The sequence below is a fragment of the Mytilus galloprovincialis genome, chromosome 1, assembly GCF_965363235.1.
Source record: "Mytilus galloprovincialis chromosome 1, xbMytGall1.hap1.1, whole genome shotgun sequence".
Lineage (NCBI taxonomy): Eukaryota > Metazoa > Mollusca > Bivalvia > Mytilida > Mytilidae > Mytilus > Mytilus galloprovincialis.
The window spans coordinates 22860292-22882679 of NC_134838.1; the positions used below are offsets into that span (position 1 = coordinate 22860292).

At 33.2% G+C, this 22388-nt stretch overlaps 1 protein-coding gene and 1 long non-coding RNA gene across 3 annotated transcripts; one reads left to right on the forward strand and one right to left on the reverse strand.

The window, feature by feature from the left end:
• The first annotated feature begins 1170 nt into the window (after positions 1–1170).
• On the forward strand, positions 1171–12634 carry LOC143069564 (coadhesin-like). Of its 2 annotated transcripts, none has more exons than XM_076244273.1 (14): positions 1171–1258; positions 2840–2932; positions 3727–3767; positions 4328–4522; positions 5056–5247; positions 5497–5688; positions 6119–6310; positions 7121–7312; positions 7428–7619; positions 7904–8095; positions 8284–8475; positions 9326–9562; positions 10337–10496; positions 12470–12634. In XM_076244273.1, the coding sequence occupies exons 1-13, from the start codon at positions 1203–1205 to the stop codon at positions 10486–10488; spliced, it is 2118 nt and encodes a 705-aa protein (XP_076100388.1). In that variant the 5' UTR covers positions 1171–1202; the 3' UTR covers positions 10489–10496; positions 12470–12634. The 2 variants fall into 2 exon arrangements, with proteins under 2 accessions (XP_076100388.1, XP_076100380.1); XM_076244265.1 differs by having other exon boundaries at positions 10337–10491.
• Positions 12635–15605: 2971 nt separating this feature from the next.
• LOC143069579 (uncharacterized) lies at positions 15606–22185 on the reverse strand. The gene is made up of 3 exons (XR_012976442.1): positions 21965–22185; positions 18383–18581; positions 15606–16153 (listed from the first exon to the last, which is right to left on the reverse strand). It is a non-coding gene; the product is annotated as an uncharacterized LOC143069579 (long non-coding RNA).
• Between the last annotated feature and the right edge of the window lie 203 nt (positions 22186–22388).

Consider the following 22388-nt stretch of genomic DNA (forward strand, 5'->3'; position numbering starts at 1 on the left):
TTAAATAGAATTGCACTTGTATGCAAACAAGATGAAATCAGAGGAACGTCACATCATGTACTTGAACGGTCCAACATTTGTTAGTTTAGGATCTTAAATAAATATTTTACGAAAAGATTTTCTCAGTTTTAATTTCAAAATGATTGAAACACAAACGTTTTTAATAAGGTGTAAAATGTCAATTTATATTTATCTTACTTCTACAGAAGAGATGGCTAATGTCCCATTAGTTTTTAACTTGGATATCAAAAAAGTACTCTTACAAGACGGATAACTGTTTTCTTTACATCAGTCATATAAAAATGTTATTCAGCGTTAATTGCATATATAGCTACTAAAGAAAATATGCATACAATATACAAACAAAAAGAAAAAAAGACAATATACAGCTTTACTTTCAATTATAGAATGTTTGGTTTTTGTTAAGAATGTCTCCTTAACATATTGTAAATTTTATTCTTCGTATATTTATAAATCCTCACAATTTGCCAAAATCTATCAAATTTGCTATTAAAGACTATGTTTTGTGTATGTACACATTTAATAATTAGTCATACTATTGGAAATATAATGTTGTTAGAACCTCATATTGCATATATGTAACTTCAGAATTTTTATGTTTCTTACAGTTGAAAAGGGAAGGGTTTACTAAAGCGCATCATTGCAGTTAGTCTAAAAAAAATATAGTTGTTCCATCATATTCTGTTGAATTTTGTCATGTAAAGAAAATTTGATCATTTGTAAATGTTATCAATGTAGAAAAACTTTAGCCTGACATCTAAAATATATTTCTCAGCACAAGCACATATTTTCCGTTGGTCTGTTGGCATTAAAAAAAAAGCTTCGCGCTATTGCACATTTGACCAATGATTTTTTAAGATTGAAATGTGAATATTTTTATATTTTTCAATTATCCCTTTATTTCTTTCCCTCGATTAGATGCTGTCTTTTCCTGTAGTGTTTTCAGTAATCTCTGTAAGTCAAAAAAAATCTCGAGTCAAAAGTCCCCGATTTAAGCAGCACCGTCTTCGGCATAACAGGCCATAGTTACTATACTGTGTATTTAAAACTTGTGACAAGATATGTAAACATTTACTATATGAAAGTTTGTCCAATCAACAGTAGCCCTTAGTTGAAGATTTAGTATAAATAAAGTAATTCAAATATATTCTACAAAGTGTGCGGTCCTATAGAAGACAACTATGAAAGTTTTACTTAGTTTGTGTCTGTTGGTGGTACTAATACAATATGTTCATGGGTAAGTCACAACATATTACTAGTGTATTGGAGGCCATATACTTTAACGGTGTCAGAATCTACAGCAAGTGACATGTGTGTGTACATATGTATTGGCGGTGTTTTACGCTATACTATTTTGAAAATACCAATCTTTTTGTCTTGAAAAATAGGATTGTGCCAAACATTACAATAATACAACTGTTTTATCTATGACAATATGGAGTAAAGAACCTGGAAATAATCGTAATACATTCTTGTTTACCGCCAATCTTGGTAGCGAAGTAGTTATTTCAAAGAAAGTTCAAGTTCTGGCGATTTTCTTTTACATAGTCAAATCATATCTAATACAAGTTATAACATTGATGAACGATTCCATATTCCGTATCTATATTGATTGCCACAACGCAATTATTAAGCATAATAATATTCATTTTGATGGACAATATATTTAATTTCCGTTGTAGTTTGTATTGTGTCGTTATAAATTAGAGCACTTCATTTGGAATATATCATTACTTCGCAACTTTGTTTTTATCACGACTAGTAAGGCGTGATAAAAAGTTTGCTATGTCGAAAATAACACTACACTTTGACATTAACCGGCTTTTATATGAATAAAATAAATAAATAAATAAATAATCTTTATTTCAAGAGGATGATCCCATTAGTTAAAACTGATCTTCCTGAGAGTCCTCAAAATAATAATAACATATTTATAAGTACATAGAGTATTATAAAGTTATATTATACACAATATACAATTGTATTTGAATAATAATGAAAAAGCATATTAATTTGCACAATTGATGAAAAATTTGAAACATTTTGTTTTAAAAGATACAAGTGTATTACTCATTTTTATTTCATTTGGTAAACTGTTCCATATTTGAGAACCTGAATATGTAAATGTTTTCTTTAAAAAATTTGTTTTTGGTTTTGGAAGATTTAATAGTTTTTCATCAGCTGAACGTAAGTTATAATTTTGATTATCAGTAAAATGAAAATTTTCTTGTAAATAGTTAGGAACCATACCATTTAATGATTTAAATAAAAGTATTGCCTTTTGGTATTGAATGCGTTTTTCCACATTTAACCAGCGTAAACTATTAAACAATAAACATCACGCATCGTTGTCAATATAATTGAATTTGATGCGACTGTCATACAAGTGAGAGGTTTAGCTAGATATAAAACCAGGTTCAATCCACCAATATGCTAATCATGGGTATCTTTAATTTCTAGTTAAGATTGTTTAAATGCTATTCTTTGTTGTATCTATGCTATCAATGATTTATGTTCATAATTGAGCTTTCTTTAATAAAATATTTCCTAATATAACTATAAAAATGTAGTAATACGGTTATAGAACTATGACAATGTATTAAGTTATATAGTTATAAAACTATGACAATGTAGTAATGTAGTAATATAAGTTAAACTATGACAATGTATTAATGCAGTAATTTAACTACTACAATGTAGTAATGTAATTAAATAACTATTACAATGTAGTAATGCAGTAATATAACTGTAACAATGTAGTAATGCAGAACATTTTGCCTATATGCAATACATAATTGTAATATTGGTGATTTTCCAGAGGATGTCAGACCTGTTACACAACAGAAGAATACTTGTCAAAATATTACTCAAGCTGTGGTATGTTTGGATGGAGTAGATGTTCCAAAACAAGGTAGATTCCTGATTAAGATCAAAACTAAATGTTGACTGCTGTATTTTTTTTTTTACATTTTTACCTGTTATGTCTGTTTGTTTTGATCACGCATCGTTGTCAATATAATTGAATTTGATGCGACTGTCATACAAGTGAGAGGTTTAGCTAGATATAAAACCAGGTTCAATCCACCATTTTCTACAGAAGAAAATCCCTGCCGTGACCAAGCCAGGAATATGACATTTGTTATCAAATTGTTTGATGTGTTCGGGCTTTTGATTTTGCCATTTGATTAGAGACTTTCCGTTTTGAATCTCCCTCGGAGTTCATTACTTTTGTGATTTTACTTTTTCCTGGCTGCTTGTATTGAGTAGATGTGCTCGTAATAGGTAAATTCCTTTATGTTTGAATGGAGAAGATGTGCTTATAGAAGGTAGATTCCTTCTTGTTTGACTGGAGAAGATGCAGGTACAAGGTAAGTTCCTTGTCTTCTATCATGGCATGCAAAATTAACAAATAGAATCACAGCGTGGGCAACCGCAGTACTTAGGTTGGTAATAATACGGAATCATTTACACTCAGTCTATATGAGGCCTTCCATCGGGTATTTAAATAGAATAAAAGAGTAAGGTGCATGCAGGTGCCCGAGAAGAAATAACATGTACGATATGACAACTGGGCAAACGTTCACCTAATCTGACCCAGTCAATTGATAATCTGAGCGCGCCAAAAATGGTCATGTCCACGCTGTTATGAAAATGATTCTATTAAAAAGGCAAATAGGAATCATACAAAAAACTTCTTTTTTTCAGAACTTCAACCAGACAAAAATCGTATTCATGCAAGTGTTCAGGTAAGTACTATGTAGTATTGAAAATCTTTCCTTATTGAAGTTCAAGCCAAATAAATACTAGTATAATCACTATGTAAATATATATATATATATATAAAACAGATGAAGAAATTGAAAATGAACGATTGTGATAACTCCAGAAATCACAACCAAGACATGCGAATCTAACAAGCTGTTATTAGTTGGAATTGGTTTATGCATAGATCAATGAAAGTAGGTTCTTTATATTAAAGACTTGATCATTTTGTAAGCCAGTTGTTTAAATGTCAAGCTCTCACCGCATATGGTCTTTAGTGACCCCATATATATCGTAATAGAAGACAAGCACACGGTGTAACTTATATTATTAGTATTGTATATCAGGATCCTATTAATGAATTGTGTATATACCATTATTGAGTAGTGGATACCATCATTGAGTAATGTTTTACTATAATTTATTGAAAAGTGTACGGCATACCCTTATTGAGTAGTACATATACATTATTAGTGTATGTCTTCCATGAATAATGTGTATACCATTATTCAGTAGTGTATTTAACTGACCTATTGAATTGCAGTAAATGGAGGATGGAGTGGCTGGTCAACGAAAATCACATGGCGTAATGATTGTTCAACAGCATGTGGACCAGGAATAGAAACAGGATACAAAACCAGAACTTGTACAAATCCATCTCCTCAATACGGCGGCAGCAGTTGCTCTGGTTCTAGTACACAAACACAGCATCGATCATGTAAAGTCAAAGAATGTCCAAGTAAGCTATAACGTTTACATTTAAAATAAATTCTGGAGGGAATAAAGTCCCTTCAATTGTTGCTTTTGTGTTGGTTCGATTTATGTTTCTTTATCATTTACTCGTTGTTTTAAATTTATTTGATAATTTATTCTGATTCTAACATATATATTCCGTCTGCTATATATTACTCAGTTCAAAAGCGTCTTTTTTTTCCCTTCAGATTGCGTAATAACTGAACCTGACTTCAGGAGCTCACGGTGTATGTTTGTTTACTGTGTGCTAGTTTTAGAAGCTTATCCTAAAACTGGGTTCATACAGTTCCTAAAACCTAGTCGGCATAACATACAGTCTGTTTTTATACTTAAACCTGGTTTATGAAGTACAATATTTGTTTCATTCAAAAACATTGCCGATAAGCATGCTTTTCACTTAATCCACCACATTTGCTTCAAAAACATTGTTTATGAACTATAAATCGTTCCGTTTATTTTTTTAAAACATCAAATACGATAGCAATTTCTCTGAGAAAAAAAAATAAATGTATGTTTTAGTTGATGGTGGATGGACGTCATTCTCTAAATTCACATGGAACAACGATTGTTCAGCAGCATGTGGTGTAGGTGTCGAATCGGGATATAGAACAAGATCATGTTCAAATCCTACACCAGCATATGGAGGAAAAACCTGTTCTGGCGCAGCAACAGAAAAAGCAACCCGTAGTTGTCAGATAAAGGAATGCCCTAGTAAGTTTTCCTTCGTTTTTAGTTGCGAATTTCCTCTTAACAAAATATGATAAATGTTTTCTGTTCGAATGCAAACTAAACTTCGTGGAAAAAACAAAAGAATTCATAATTATTCATGGAAGAGTTCTTTAAATAGAACTAGCCTAATATTTTTATTCTTTAATTAAAATGAAGATAGCTTCCTTGGCCGGTGCTTTTTCTTTCTGTTTACTTTCCTGCTATTTATTATCCACACACTATTTATAACAGTTGATGGACAATGGAGCGCTTATTCTACAGTATCTTGGAACAATGATTGTTCAACAACTTGTGGTGTTGGAGTAGAAACAGGAATTAAAACAAGAACCTGTACTAATCCAACACCAGCTTATGGCGGCAACCCATGTAAAGGAGATTCTTTATCAACGGAGAAACGGCAGTGTCAACTTAAAGAATGTCCAAGTAAGGATTCAAGATGGTTCTCTTATTTAACTTCGAATAACGACCATTATCTTAACAAAAGTTCTGTAATTTCCCCTTTTACCAGTTAAAGCATGCCAGAATTTCTTTGTTTGCCTTTCACTAAGAAAGTTACTGTTATTTTATGTTTTAGAATTTTCATTTTATTTATAATTTTCGTAGTAATATTTCCAACCTCTTTTCAAGGAATCTAAAATCTCCGATTTTCACCCATGAAGTAAACTTTTCAAAATCAATATATACTTTTTTAATGAAAATAAAATAAAAAATAGAATTGAGAATGGAATAACATTGTAAATCCAAACCAATATTGTCTTCCTTGAGAATTATCTAAGCCATTACAGAGAACAATACACACATTTTTGCGAAACCCCTTGAGAATATTCTGTATGACGAGGTATCTTACTTTTAGTTGACGGAGGTTGGACTGATTACTCAGTAGTCACATGGAGTGGTAAATGTTCTACAACTTGTGACTTCGGAACAGAATCAGGAGTAAAAACCAGAACATGCACAAACCCAGCACCAGCATTTGGCGGTGGAGATTGTGTCGGAGAGTCTACGGCTACAGAGAATCGACAGTGTAAAGTCAAGGAATGTCCAAGTGAGTTATTCCTTCGACACTAAAAATTAAAATTGAAACTCGGGAAAAATGGAACGAGACCCCAGAACGCGTCTCATTTATGTGTGCATCGACGAATAGTTTATAGAAAATAATCAATTTTTTTTTAATTCATGTAGATAGAAATTAAGCAATTTCCAAGACAGAAAAAAAACCATCGCATTCATATTTAGGACATGTTTTTCCTTCAAATAGTAAAATGACACACCAAGAGGCTTGATGCACACCTAAAATGAAACGTGTGCTGGTTACAATAATTAATCATTCATCTTAGGAAACTTAAGAATTTGTATAGATTACTATATAAATTAATAGCAAACTTGTGCAATCGGATTTCTCGAGGACTGTTTGGATCGAATGATATACCTTTGTTTCACTGTCAATGTTGACATTGTTTTCCTTTAAATAACTGAACACGCATAATTAATGCGTAATCCATCCCTAGCTAAGGGGTAAGATTGAAGATCACACGAATACGGATTCAATGATGTCGAATTATTCACTTGCAAGTGAATAATTCTGACGTCATCGATGTTTCTTAGCTTATTTTGACAAAATTGAGCCAAACTGGCTGCTAACGGAGAAATGTTATTTCACTATTTCACTTTCATCAATGATAGAACAAAAAAAAAAGGTCATTTATTTTACATTGAACATATATCGTTATATGGTATATCTTATTCATGAGCTGTTTATTGTTTCATGGCAATTCATATTTAATTGAGCAGCTAAAATCTGCTGCTTTAGAATATTTAATTATTTGGTTTTTTTTTTTTTTTTTTTATGTTGAAGTTGATGGCGGCTGGAGTGAATACTCTCCTGTCACATGGAACGGTGAATGTTCAACTACTTGCGACTTTGGAACAGAATCAGGAGTTAAAACAAGAACATGCACCAACCCATCACCAGCATACGGTGGTAAAGATTGTGCCGGAGATTTGTCTTCTACAGAAATTCGACAATGTAAATTGAGGGAATGTCCAGGTAAGCTGTTTTTTTTAACAACTAACAAAAAACAACATGAATTTTAAAAGTATCCCCTGCATCATTAAACATTGCTATTTATGGAGTATTTTTGCATTTTGATTTTCTGTTGAAGTTGATGGCGGCTTGAGTGAATACTCTCTTATCACATGGGGCGGTGAATGTTCCACTACTTGCGACTTTGGAACAGAATCAGGAGTAAAAACAAGAACATGCACCAACCCTGCTCCAGCATATGGTGGTAAAGATTGTGCCGGAGAGTTATCTACTACAGAAAGTCGGCAGTGTAAACTGAGAGAATGCCCAAGTTAGGTTATATCTTAATATATTTCAAAATTTGTTTTAGCAAACATCACCACACCCCTTCCCATAAAAAAAAATTGAATAAGATGAACCGCAACTCTGTCAATTAAATACAATATAATGATTACGATGAAAGTACTTTAATTCGTGGGGAACCAATTTTCGTGGCTTTCGTGGATGACTTTATCCACGAATTTAAGTGTCCAACGAAATAAAACACTGAAAAAAAAGTATGTGAAATGTCAATCATATAATACTATTGCACATTCCAACTCTTATTTTCTTTAGTTGACGGTGGATGGTCCGACTATGGACCTTTCACAGAATGGAGTTCATGTTCTGTAACATGTGGCATGGGAATACAGACAAAGTCACATGACCGAACATGTACCAATCCGGAACCTCAGTATGGCGGGAAATTATGCGAAGGAGGAAACACCGAGACTGTAAGCAAAGACTGTGACATGGACAAATGTCCAGGTAAACACTAAATGCTATTATTAATATTTTGATTTTATGAGAGTTTGAAAATCACTTTTAATATACATTTTTCAAGGCAGGAAATGAAACATTATTTCGAAAGATATTGATGAAATTTGATAGAAAAAAATAATATGGTAACCAATGATAACATTATCACACATTTCAATCTTTTGTCTATTTTTCAGAAACTATTTGTTCTGAACTTGGACAAGGACACACTTTCACTGCTCATTTACAGCAGTGCACTAAGTATTTGAACTGCTTAAATGGAGTAGTAACTGTGGCGAGTTGTAGTGATGGTACAGAATGGAACAATGACCAGAAGACATGCGCATTTCCTACAGCAGGGAGCAAGTGTCTGGCAACAGAACCAAATGGTACTATATTGATACTTTATAAAACATGTGTTGGTTATATGTCATTAGACAGCATCCAATCCATGCACACAAACACGAATCACGTACTTCCGTATAAAAAACTTTAGTGTACAGTACCGAAACGTTGATTAACTACTGAAGTTGAACGAAGAAGGTTTAACCAAGACCAACCAAGGGTTTAAAGTTGTGATCCAGAAGTCATCTCTTCGATTTGTTGAAATCTGTGGAAAACATGTCAAATATATGTTCCAAAAACATTATTTTAATACGCCACTTGCACATTGCAACAATTAATGTCTTCAGTGAATCGATGCTCGAGGCCAAAACATTAGAAAATCCAAAACATAATACAAACGTTGCAAAGCCTTTAAAACAAAACAAACAAACCGAAGCATAGCCAAATCAAGACAAAAAATCATTCCTTAATTTAGAATAATTTACAAAAATTTTAATAAGCCTATGCCAATCAAACGATAACCAATTTTTCATGCTAGTACCGAAATACTGACTTCATAGCTGGTGATGTCCTCGGAACATATTTTTTTTTACATAATCCATGTTTATTTCCGTTGAAATGAGAAAATGAGAAATTGTCATCATGAAGTTTGATGATGTATCATTATTTATATACATTACTTACATGATCTGCTTACCGTCCGGTGCACCTGACATCACCCATAGTTTTGGGTGGGGTTCGTGTTGCGTAGTCTTTTGTTTTCTATGTTGATTTAGTGTACTATTGTTTGTCAGTCTTTTCTAGTTTAGCCACGTCGTTGTCAGTTTATTTTCGATTTATGTCCCTCTGGTATCTTTCGCCCCTCTTTTAAGTAATATTGATGTTTCATTTAAGATGAAGGAGTATCCTGTCAATTTCACGGACAACATATTTCACATCCAACTGATTGTCACAAGTTTTATCAGTGTGTTGGAACAACACCAAACGAAATGTCTTGCAGTAACGGTTTAGCTTGGAATGAAGCCATTGGAAACTGTGATCATGCTGTAAATGTTGAACTTTGTAAAGTAAATAATCCTGATGATGGCGCTGCTGATGCTGAAGATGATACAAATGAGTCAGCTGTAAAAGGTAATACATATGTATGCATATGTTTTCTGTATGTACATGTATTAGATTTTGGAACATTCAAATGTTCAGATATAGAAAATGAATATTCGTCTTTTTTGTAGGGTTCTTATAACAACTTAATTTTCAAACAGTTACATACTTTGCATAATTTTCAAACAGTTGCCGACTTCGCATCTTTAAACCCAAAATACGAGAACAGATGTATTGATATTCATTTGATATTCACCCATGTTATACAGTAACTAATTTACAAGGATACCCGACTGAATGCTGTGAGTCGAGTAAGTTATAAAACCAGCCGAGAAATGTGCATTAGGTCGATTTCTATCAGGCGCAGCTCATATTATGTTTGTGCTCGATTTTTCTGGATGTAATGTACGACAGATGACCTATATAGGAAAGGATCAAACTACATTCTATCAAGAATCTACCAGAAAATTCGAATGTTGTAAACTGACAAACAATTTAAAAACATCAACTAAGGGCTTTTTTTACATTTCAAACATGGATTTCATTTACAGTTAAAATGAATAATGTTCTTTGTTACAATTGCTTTTATATTGTTTTTTTTAAATCCTGCACATATGAAGTTTATAACAGTCAATCTAAAGTATATAGTTCTGTACTATATTAGACTGAATCATTTGTCAGTAATAAATCATTTCACAAATAGAAACTTCAACGAAACCAAACACCAGAATTTCAGATATGTATTGACAGCATCAGCAACCAGTAAAATCAACTGAATTTTGATATATATTTTCCCATTCACAGAGGAGTTCACATGTGGAGGAAAGACCGGTTACTTTGCTGATCCTAAAGGGTGCACCAAATACTACTGGTGTATAGCTGGACAGAAATATCACATGCCTTGTGCTGCAGGAACTCATTTCGAAAATGGAGGGTGTGTCGCAGGAGCATGTTAATGAGTTTAGTATAGTTACATTTATTATTTATGTGTATTGAATATTGTTAATTTTTGGTATGTTTTTATTGAAGAAATCGTTTTTACATATGACGGCGTGCACAAAGCCGAGTTCACAAACGTAACGTCTCCAAATTACTAAAATCATTTACAACGTCGGCATTTTCACACATAAAACAAACGCGTAACAAAAACACTGGACATTTAATTCATCAAATAACTTCAAACATAAACGTTCATCATATTTTTTTTTCGAACAGCAAAGGCTTTAAGCGCAGCAAATGCACATTCTGGATGTCTAAAAAAAAGTTATGCTGAGAGCAGTGTAATGGAAATAGTAAGAGACTATGTCCTGGACCCTATTAAGAAAATAACGTTAAAACGTCATTTCTTTATACTGTAACATAATAGCTCCAGCATTTAAAAAAAATCGGGTGTTTAGCCGGAGGCTAGTATCAAATCATTCATATTTTGTAGATTTTTTTAAACCTCTTGTTATGCACATTTGGAATATCAAGTCATTACGAAATAAGAAAATACCTAGTACATCATATATTTTTTACCGATTCTTCCATTTAAGAGATAACTGTATTGTATTTGAAGCTTTAAGGGCATACGATACAGTTACAGGGGAGGTAATGACGTTGCTAACGTAAAATGTTTTTTTCGCGACGTCAAACTGTGACATACCGTAAAAAGATGCATTTTTCGACTGATTTTTATCGTTCAAACTGATTTTATTTGAAAACGAGTGCATGGACCCCTATTTTCTAAAACTACATTTTGTTTCATTTTGCAGGGAGATTATGTGAACCAAATTTTATGAAACTGTAAATAGTGCAATTTTTTTAATGTTGATAAATATACAGCAAAAAATTACGTTTTTTTTTCTCAATTCATGACCATTTGATAAATATGAGTTATTTCTGAATAAGAAATGCATAAGTTTGTAGGATGCTTATAAAATACAGAAATTACAAATTATTTAACAAAAAACAATTTGTGTTTATTTTAGTTTTAAAACAAAAAAGTTATGGTTTTCTTTCGAAAGGGAAAATACGGCCACAAATCCGAATTTTGAGCAAATATACATAATTTCGACCTCATTTAACTCAAAAAGTAGCACATTAAGGTATATTTTTTATTACATATTTGATTTAATCAGGCAAAAAATAACCTATATGGAAATGTTCATCAAACTGTAAATACGGGATCAAAACTGTATCGTATGCCCTTAAGGACGTCCATCGGTAGTTTTACTGTCGCAAATTTAGTTTACCTGGCGACGCGTAGCGGAGATTATCTCTATTCTAATGGAAAACAAGTTCATAATTAAATTTCAATCATTATTTCAGTGTAAAATCTCCATTAAAGAAAATTCCGCGATGTTATCTTCTTTGGTCCCTACACTAGGTGACGTCATAGGTATGCTTCCGGCGTCAAACATAAACACCGGGCGTTTTTTTGGCTTCTGTGCCGCTTCAAAATGAATTAAATTTGATAAAAAGGAGATTTTTATGTGCAACATGTGAGTTTTTTGGCTTATTATTGTAGAAATTACATGTCAATACATTCAGCAATTTTACGCTAACTGTCATCCAATCAGAACCATTGATACAACATAATTGCATTAGAATTAATGTTACAAGTTTCACATATTTTTGCCGTTTTCTCCATGTTCATTTCATACTTTAAAGATTTAATTTTGATAACCTTACTAGTAATATGGATTTTAATTGCTAGCTTTCATTATGTTATCATAAAAAAACTTCCTATTTAAAATATGTTTAACACGGTTGTATAAAGTTACTTTTAAAAGCGCATTTTACAGTTGCCGTTAACTTTGTGCACGCCGTCATATGTATACATGTTTCAAATATGCACAGTAAAAGAATATAACAAATAAAAACAAAAGCATTTAGTATTAAAATAAATTAGCATCAGTTGGGGGACATTAAAATATGATAATTTTTACTTTTCAGGTCAGTGAAAACAAGGACAAGAAATTGAGAAGGAAGATATATTTAAAACAGGAAAATGTATGCGTTATTATGACTTTTGTTAATTATTTCTTATTTTATACTTTTACATTATAATAATCTACTTTAAAATTATTATCATTAAATACGTATTGGCAATTTGTTGATCACTTGAACTTGTCGTTGATAACCCATTTTCGATCCGCTTACATGGAGTTCATGAGAGATAATCATAAGAAGGCTACTGTCGCCTCTGATTTTCAAGAAACTGCAGTAGCTTAATTTGACAAGGGAATAATGAGTTGATTTTAAAATATTTATTTTGTATTTTAAACATAAAAAACACAAAGAAGTAACTATAGTTCAAGGGTAAACAATTGAGTTCTTCTACCTGATCAGAAAGAGGTTCACGTCATGCACTGTGCCACATTCGGTTTTCGTCATGCATTTGTCGGTCTCTAACAGCACTTGTCGGTCTCTAACCAGCTTATAAGAACTACTTGAGCTCCTCATGTTTTTTGGTAGGTTTTTTGTTGCTCAGTAAAGAAATACAGTCTAGTTTTATGTAGTGTTTTGTATAGGCCAAAAAGCAAATAAACCTATTGGGCTCTTAAAAGGAAGGTTAAGCAACTGAAAGAAAAAGCATCAGTAAGACCAATAATAGAATATGCAAGCACATTTTGGGACCCTCATTAAAAAACAACAAGAAAAAATCGAGATGTTACAACGCAGAGGGCCTAGATATGTTACCAACATATATCGAAACACATCATCAGTAGATAGACACCATGATAAAACAACTGGAGTGGCATCAATGAGAAGAGAAGATCAACAACAAGGATGTGTATGATGTACAAAAATCACTAAATTGAACTAGTCAATATAGATGCAACATCTAGGCAAATTACATAAAGCCGAGCATCAAGCGCAACTCGTACTGGATGTTACCATTTTCCCCTTTGTATAACAGACATAAGGAAATTTCATTTTACCCAAAATCCATCCGGGAATGGAATGCCTTACCACTTTCCACTATCACCGCCCCGATTTTTGAATGCAGTTTTTAAAGAGCACCTGTATATAGGATTTTAACTTTCACAAAACTGTATATATTTCATTTTCTTTGGACTTCATGCGCAACACAGTGGCAGAATGATTAGACAATTCATTATGGTCGCTTAATTGGAAGAAAGAAGGCTGTTGTTTGTCTTTTTAAGAAATAATTCTTTCATGCCATGCTCTATGCTCATTTTCACATGGGTAGGCATTATATTTGTTAATATCTTTATACCGAGCGTTAGCGAGGTATTAAATGTTTACAAATATAATCAAGGCGGCCTACCCATGTTAAAATGAGCATAGAGCATGGCATGATAAAATTATTTCGATTCTAATAGGAATATTTTGAACTTTTGTACTTCGAAGCGGACCTATAGCAGACGCTAGAAATGTCGCCATTTTCATTTGATGAACAAAAACGTCTTACAAAAATCAGCAGTTTCTCAATAAAAAAGAACAGAAACATTTAAACTTACTTTTAGCATGTTTTTAATTAATTTTCTAGCGAGCAACACCAACAAAAATGTTCATTTTGATCTCTAGCGTTGTTCAAAATTCATCTGACGTTACAATTTCAATTGTGATGTCAATCACGTGCAGCCTATGTTCTATTCGAATTAGAACATGGCTTTGTACCCAAAGCTAAAGAAGAATGTCATATTAGAATCTTTGTTTTACATAGTTTGGCATTGTTTGTTGGTCTCAAATCATGAGCTTTGATTCTCCATTTAGTACCTTCTGCCTCTTTTACTTTAAAAGGAAAATATAAGAAATTCAAGTATTTTGTTAGGTTTCTACAAGTATCTTTAGGAACGATAAAATTATATCTTTTGAAAATATAAAATACAATTTATGACCAAAATTATTCCATTGTGTTTGCTAAAAATTATAAAGGCTAATAGTAAATTCGTCATTAAAAGACAATAACTTCTATAAGAAGTTGGTTGACTGGACATTTTGTCTATGTTGACCTATTTGTAGATCTAATCTTGTCTTGTTGATAATTTTGCTGTTATCAAATGATTTCTTTTATCTAGTACAGTTTTTGCCAAAATGCAAAAAAAAAAAAAAAAAACAACAAGCAAAACCTGTAGTTGTTCATATTCCTTTCGTTCAACTTTTGGTATATAGTTGTTTCATTGAAAATCATTATATAATATATATATATATATATATATATATATATATATATATATATATATATATATATATATATATATATATATATTACGGATTACAAATGTGTCGAGGTTTGTGATTGGATAACAACACAGAGATGTCAGTATATATTCAGGAAACTGCCGGGGTATATACGACGTTTTTATACCCAATTGGAACCTCAAAAACGTCATCATAACACCGGTTACTATGTGACGTAGTCAAAAGCTATCAGACTGTCAGAGGCTCACAGAGGGAAAATAATGACGTGCTTCAGTCAATAATACATTTTTGATACAAAATCACGCATTTTACACTTTTAATACTTAAATTTAATGTTAAAAGTGTTATTATAAATTATTACATACACGGTAAAATTATGTTCACAGGAAATTAGAAAATCCTTCACGTATGCCGAACATATCAGTTTGGGGTTTTTAATATATATGTGTTGTCAACAAATACCTGCACTAAAAAATAACATTAAGTCAGGGGTAATCCGTAATATATGTGTAATTCAGGTCTCAGAAAGGGTATATACTGTGACATTCCCGGCTTAGAGCTTATATCCCCTTCGCCTTCGGCTCAGGGGATATAAACTCTAAGCCGGGAATGTCACAGTATATACCCTGTCTGAGGCCTGAATAACATATAATATATATATATATATATATATATACAGACATCGTTATTATTTGTTTCATTGACAATCATACCATATCTATATTGTTGTATCCATGTTAGACCTTGTTTACCACGAGTTGAATTTAGAAGACATTTTCGATCTCAACACGGTTGATTTTATTTATTGTGTGCCATATTAAATTGTAAATGTAAAGTAAAACTAAACCATTCTTTAAAGATCATCGATCAAATTGTGTTGCAAAATTTTAGTCAACTTTGAGACTTAAAAAAGGTCAACTTTATAGCAATAAAATATTTAATAAAACTTCGTCGGTATAATAAATGTAGATAAACAAAAAAGTCTTTTCTAAATATCGTCGGTAAATCTTTATAAAATCGTAAATCTCTCTACAGCATCGATAACGGGTAAAAGTGGCCATTCATCGAATGATCGGTCCTCGTCGTTCTCACTGATAAAATCGCTGGGTCTATATCGGTTAAATCGCTCGCGTAATTTGGTGGGTAATTGTTAACGTTGTCTTGCGTCGGATACCCCACTGGAAGGAAAAGACGCGAAGCCCACGTTGTCTGTATACTATTATCGGAAACTGTATTCCTGTTCGGATCTACATTTTTCTGGTTACCAGCATTTTGTATCTTTGTTGCTGCGGCCGTTGCTGCTCTGCTTATCGCTTTACATCGTAGTTCATCGATTTGTGTTCGTGCATCATTCACGACCGACTTCCGTTTGTCTACTGCTGTGAAAATTCCGTCCAAATTTTTCTGTATTTCGTTTATTCTGTTTTCAAAACATGCTTCGGAATCTGTATTAGTTGCTGCATCAACCTGGTATGATAATGAGTAAAAATAATATTTACAGTTGAATCCGTGTTGGTAACGTGGCATCAGCACCAAGGTACAAAAGACGTTATCGAGACAATCATAATAGTTTAATTTTGTGTATTTTTGTGTGTGTGCGTTCTTCTGAAAAAAAGGTATCCTGGATCCCGTCAATTTGCTTCATTTTAACGTATGTATAAGGCCATTATAACACTGTAGTGAGATCTTTGAATATAGTTTTATCGGTATCAACATTGATATTGTTTTGATAAATTAAAACATAAATAAATATTGATGGTCCTACATCCTATGGATATGACGTACTTACCATGAGTTCGGCATATCATGACTGTTTATGACGTCCTAGCATTAAATCCGTTAGATGTGTACCCATTGATTCTTTAGTCTAGGAGAAGGATGTTTGTGTTTATTGGGATTGGTTTTGGACTTGTTTTCAGTAACTGCGCGTACTCTTATGTCGATACTTTGTGTTTTGTCTTTTTGTTAGTTGTTTCTTTGTCTTGTTTTGTTTTGATGTTTCGTGCCAATCTGATGGTTTAAGCGATTTCCTACTGAATTTTACAGTTTGATCTTACATTGTGCTGTTACACAAATATCCAAGTTTTTTGGGGGGCAGGATCAAGTGCTCACAGACATCTTTAACCCCATCACATCTTTATGTGCCTGGCTCCATTTATAGGAGCTTGCAATGCAATAGTTGTCGTTGTTTGTTGTTTTTTATATGTTTTTCGTTTATTGTTTTGTTGTAAATCAGGCCGTTATTTTGCTTTTCAAATGTTTCAAATGCTTTTAATACTGTGATTCGTCAAAATATCCCTATTGTAATTCGTCATAAGTCTCAAATAATTATCGTATTAGCGTTATTTTCGGAAAAATAAAATCAGTCGATTTTTTTATCGCCATAAAAACAGGGTACATTTTATCGTCATACACCAAAATTTAACGTTTAAAGTCATTTGGCAATTTTTGTATTTTTATTTGTCATGAAGATACCCCCATTGCGACCCTCATTCGTGGAGTACTGAGTGTAATTTCTTGTGTTTAATGGGTTAAAGCCTCGGTCACACCTTACCGGATAGCTCGAACGGACGCCTAACGGATAACTTTTTTTCAATCCGATCATGTCCGTTAGACGTCCGTTCTTATCCGTTAGACGTCCGTCCATGTCCGTTAAGCATACGTTTTATCCGTCGACGTCCGTTCTGTCCGGTGGACAATTTTGAGCATGTTCAAAACTTTGAACGGACGTCCAACGGATAAAATGTCCGTTGAACGTCCGTTAGGCGTCCGTTTTGTACGGTACTCGTCCGTTTCGTTTCCGTTTTGTATCCGTTACTTGTCCGTTATACATCCGTTGGAGGTCTGGAAGATAAATTCACCAACGGACTTCTACCGGACGTTTAACGGATAAAACAGATGTTGAACGGATGAGAAACGGACTTCTCCCGGACGTATAACGAATAAAACGGATGATGAACGGATCTGAAACGGATAAATGTCAATTGAAAATTTAGAAATGCCAATTATTGGTATGTCAGATTTCTTAACGTTCATGAATTCTTATTATTCATAATAGATCTTAGAGTATAGGCACGCCTTCACAATCAAGCAGTTCTTATTCAGGCCAGACACTGCCCTTTGGCGGAATTTTTGAAGAACAAACCAAAACCAGTTACATAGAAACATTTTGAATATTTATTCGATTTACATGTATTATTATTGTCGCCTTTGATTTTCCCGTATATCTTGTTCATCCGTTTTATCCGGTACGCTTCCATTAGGTGTCCGTTTTATGCGGTACTCGTCCGTTGGATGTACGTTCGACATCCGTTCTGTCCGGTACGTGTCCGTTTCTTGTACGTTGCATATCCGGCGTATGTCCGTTATGCATCCGTTAAACGTCCAATTTATTCCGTCAGTACATCAACGGACTCCCGACGGATAACAATTTTGTCAACGGACAACTTTTATTTTCACTATCCGTTAGGCGCCCGTTCGTGCTATCCGGTAAGGTGTGACCGAGGCTTAAGGTGCACAACGAAATTAGTCCGAGATTACTCTGACGTCCAACGGCTGTTTTGCCAGACAAGCTGGGCCGTGGTCGTCAGAGTAATCTCAGATTAAACGAAATAAACGCGTGATTTCATGTATTACAAAGCCGGATTTATGGTATTCGATTGGTTTAGGGAACGGAAAGGACTAATGATCACTTACCTTAAACGATGTCTTTAACTGCAATATGGTCTCAACAATGGACGACAAGACATAATTCACGTGTACTCCATTCTTCATACGCTGGATGTCTGAAATCGGCACTTTCAGACGACAATTTGGACAATCTATAGATAGGTCTACTCCACCCTTTGTTGTGTTTACATTATTCACTTTGTGTTTTCCTATTTCCTGGATACATCTGTCAAATTTAGAGAGATATGTGTAAGACATGCAATCGTATAGTTCCGTACAAAAAACCAACGTTGGCATTGTAGATGACCGTTATCTAGTAAACTTCCGAAAGTGAAAAATGATAATAGGGAGCGTTTTTATTAACTTTCAATTTTTTAAAATAAATTTGGGAAAGGGGGTTTGGGGGTTAATCTCTTAATTTTACAAACATAAAATATATAGGCCAATGATGTAAAAGTACGTGCACTTGAATACAGAAGCTATATGACAAAAACGGGACACATACAAAAATAATAGCTTATTCCATCTATATAAGATAAAAATTTGCATGAGAGATTTAGAAGCTTAGTTTCAATTCATAGTATACGAATATTGATAGTAAACTGCACATTGCTAGAAAACAAAGATATGCTGATGCCATCGTTAACATTTTTTAACATATAACACAAATAGACAGGAATTACGAAAAAAAATATTAAAAAACATTGATTAACAATATTTTAATCTGGTAACCAAGTCATTGCGACTAAAACTAGTAACAACCGGAAATGTGTCAAAAAGACAACAACCCAATCAAAGAGAAAAAAAAAAGAGCTTAAGGCTTAAGGCCAAAAATGGGTCTACAACATCGCGAGAAACTCCCGCACTTAGAGACGGGCCCCAGTTGTCCACTCAAAAAAGAGTACCAATTCAGAGATTTTTTTAACGTTCCGTCCATTTTTGTTTTTCGATTAAAGCTCAAGTAATAAACTTAAAACATTATCTACCAAATTTGGTGCCATTTCAACGTTATTTGATTAATATGCTTGTATACCTTAAGATGTTCATAAATCATTCCGCTCTGTCTTAAATATGATCTTGACAATTTTATTACTCTGTTCAACAACCATTGATAATATGTCATTTTTATATAGAAATATTGATTCACAATTCGGTTTGTGTTTCTTTATTTTTCTTACTTTTTTGCAGATGTTAATTTAACGGAAAAAAATCAAAAGTAACTCATAACAACATTTGTAAAACGTGATACTGTAGATTAGGGAAAGGGGAGAGTAAAACAAATACATGTTTGGCAAGTGAGGTTTGAGAGGGACAATTTGATTCCGATTTTAAATATTTGTCTTTATAATTGAAAGGGTGATATGCAGAAAAAATATATGTCTTTGATTGTACATACGATTCTTTCAACCAAATGTTATTTTGTCACGGATAATTAAAGTATTATTCTTATTTGTCATGTATGCGGTAGATAAAATTGAGAATGGAAATGGGTTATGTGTCAAAGAGACAACAAACCGACCATTGAACAGACAACAGCAGAAGGTCACCAACAGGTCTCCAATGCAGCTATTTAGTTGATATCTCGTATGCAAGAATATGAAGAATAGAATAGCTTTGTTTATAAATTCATTAGTGTTTCTAGTTTCTCGTTTTATATATATATAGAGAGAGAGACCGTTGATTTTCCCGTTTGAACGGTTTTACCAGTGGCGTAGCTGGGTCATTTTTACGTGTACGCCCGAACCTTGGCGAGGGATATGAGGGGTGCCAACCGCTCAATGTTAAAGCACCTGCTGGTAGTGGGTTCGAAAGGGACGAAGCCCCCGAAAGCTATCGAAAATGAGATACCGTAAAGATTCCTGTCAGTAAAAAATCATTGATAGCAACATACTTTTGAATCTAAATGGTGTGTTTGTTTTGGTTAAATCTTGTAATATGTTAACTTATGCATCGTGTTAAACTGGAAGCTAGCATAATGGTCATTGGGTTTAGAGAAAACGTCCAAACCAATATTACTTTTAAAAAAGTTTAAATGGTGCCGTGAGTGAGCATACAATCCACAAAAGCACCTTTTAATGAACATGAAAAAAAAATATTTCTAAGAATTGCAATCTAAAAAAATTCTGGAACACCTAGAGGGATTTAAAAAAAATCTAAAATTTTCTTTTGATATTTTTTTCTTGATCTGGAATATTTCACGACAATCTATGAAGGTTTATAAATTGAGAGCATGTAAAACAATTAATTAAAGAAGAGTCCGGCTATCCGGCTGTCTACCAGAAAAGAACAGAAAAATGAACGAAAAAAATGCTTTCAAAATTTTAGCTTTAGACATAAGTAATAGAAAAAGCTTCTTCGGCATTTTCATAAAATTCGATGAGGTCCGACAAGTAGTTAATGTAATTGAGAAATAACAAAATATAAGCCCAAACTACGACCACTTATTAATTGCAGAAAGAAATACATTTTGTCATTAAAATGTGGGAAAATTAAAGATAATGCATTTTTATATTGCTCTGAATACTCATTTGATCATAAACAGTTTCTGTCCAACTTTCGTAAAATTTCACGGAGAGTCATTCAAAAGACTTTATCCACATTCGGAACCTAAATGTTGACCCCGCTTTGTCTCGCTTTTGACACATAATCACTGGCTCGACAAAAATACAAACAGCATATCGAATCTGAGCAGATAGTGAATTGCTTTGAATATAAGAAAAGTACGTAGAATTCATAGTAGATTCAGTCTTTTACAAAAAGATTCGAACAAATATATTAAATGATCTATTTAAGTAAATTTAGTCCCTTTTTATTCAAAATTACAATCCATTGAAAAAAAGAAGCACAAGCCGATGTGCTTTTGACCAGTTTTTCTTATTCTATGTCGAATATTTGTTTTAGTTTCAAAATTCAAGTGTACGCCCGGGCGTTTTGACGTAAACGTAGCTACGCGCATGCACACCGAACAGTTAGCTTGAAGGGGCCACCAAAATGACTAGTGTAACTGTGAGCAAAGACTCTGTGGTGAAGGACCGTACTTTGACCTATAATGGTTTACTTTTACAAAATGTGACTTGGATGGAGAGGTGTCTATTTGGCACTCATACCACATTTTCAATTTTGACAACTAACTACAACCAGAGAGGTTTGGAGTGAGTATAGTTTTCTGTTCACATTCTAAATAAAAAATGATCCTGTACATATGTACTTTTAAATAACCTATATGTTCTCAGTGTGTTTACTTGCTATGATTTACGAGATATCATCAAGCATATTGGTTTTGCATATTTTATTGTACTTCAACTGAAGGTTATTTAAAAGAAAAGGTATAGATTTATTCTTTATGGTTAAAATGTGATGTTAAAATCTAAATATTTTGCCACACTATCAATGCATCCAAACCAACACTTTTCATTCTTAGTAAAAGGGGAATAATATGCAGTTTTGTAATAGTAAGGAAATGACAGAGGTACTTTTTTGTCAAACGTTTAAAGACTGAAAATAAAAATTGAAATAGGTATTTACAAATATTACACTTAAAGAAAAAGACTTATTCAAATTAATTTTCGAGTATACAATACAATACAATACAATACAATAGGAACTTACTTGAGACAGAATGTATGACCGCAAGGCAAAACTGTCGGTAGGTTGTAATATTCCCAACATATTCCACATTTCAGCAAGTTTACTATATCTTGATTCAGAGTTACCGGGGCTACGTTCGGACGGAGTGAGGGATCCATTACCGCAATCGAAACAACGCGACTGAAAAAATGTCGTCCGAACAAAAAGTCCTTTGTTATGAGTTGGCAACTATCAGCGTCATAGGAGCTCTAAGCGACGCAACACACCCGGATGTTAGGCAAGATACACAAGCAAGGTTACGTTTCTAAAAAAATGATGGCGAAAACCATTCAAATACTGTAACTGTACAATGCATATATCAAATCAAAATTGAGAATGGAGATGGAGAATGTGTCAAAGAGACAAAAATCCGACTAAAGAGCAGACAAAACCCTATGTTACTGTT

What these genes read in the sequence shown, in the direction of transcription:
- LOC143069564 (XM_076244273.1), top strand. Translation starts at nt 1,203, where the DNA reads ATGAAAGTTTTACTTAGTTTGTGTCTGTTGGTGGTACTAATACAATAT. An exon ending in GTATTCATGCAAGTGTTCAG is followed by an intron (nt 3,768 to 4,327) that starts GTAAGTACTATG and finishes ATTGAATTGCAG; the next exon opens with TAAATGGAGGATGGAGTGGC. An exon ending in TAAAGTCAAGGAATGTCCAA is followed by an intron (nt 6,311 to 7,120) that starts GTGAGTTATTCC and finishes TTTATGTTGAAG; the next exon opens with TTGATGGCGGCTGGAGTGAA.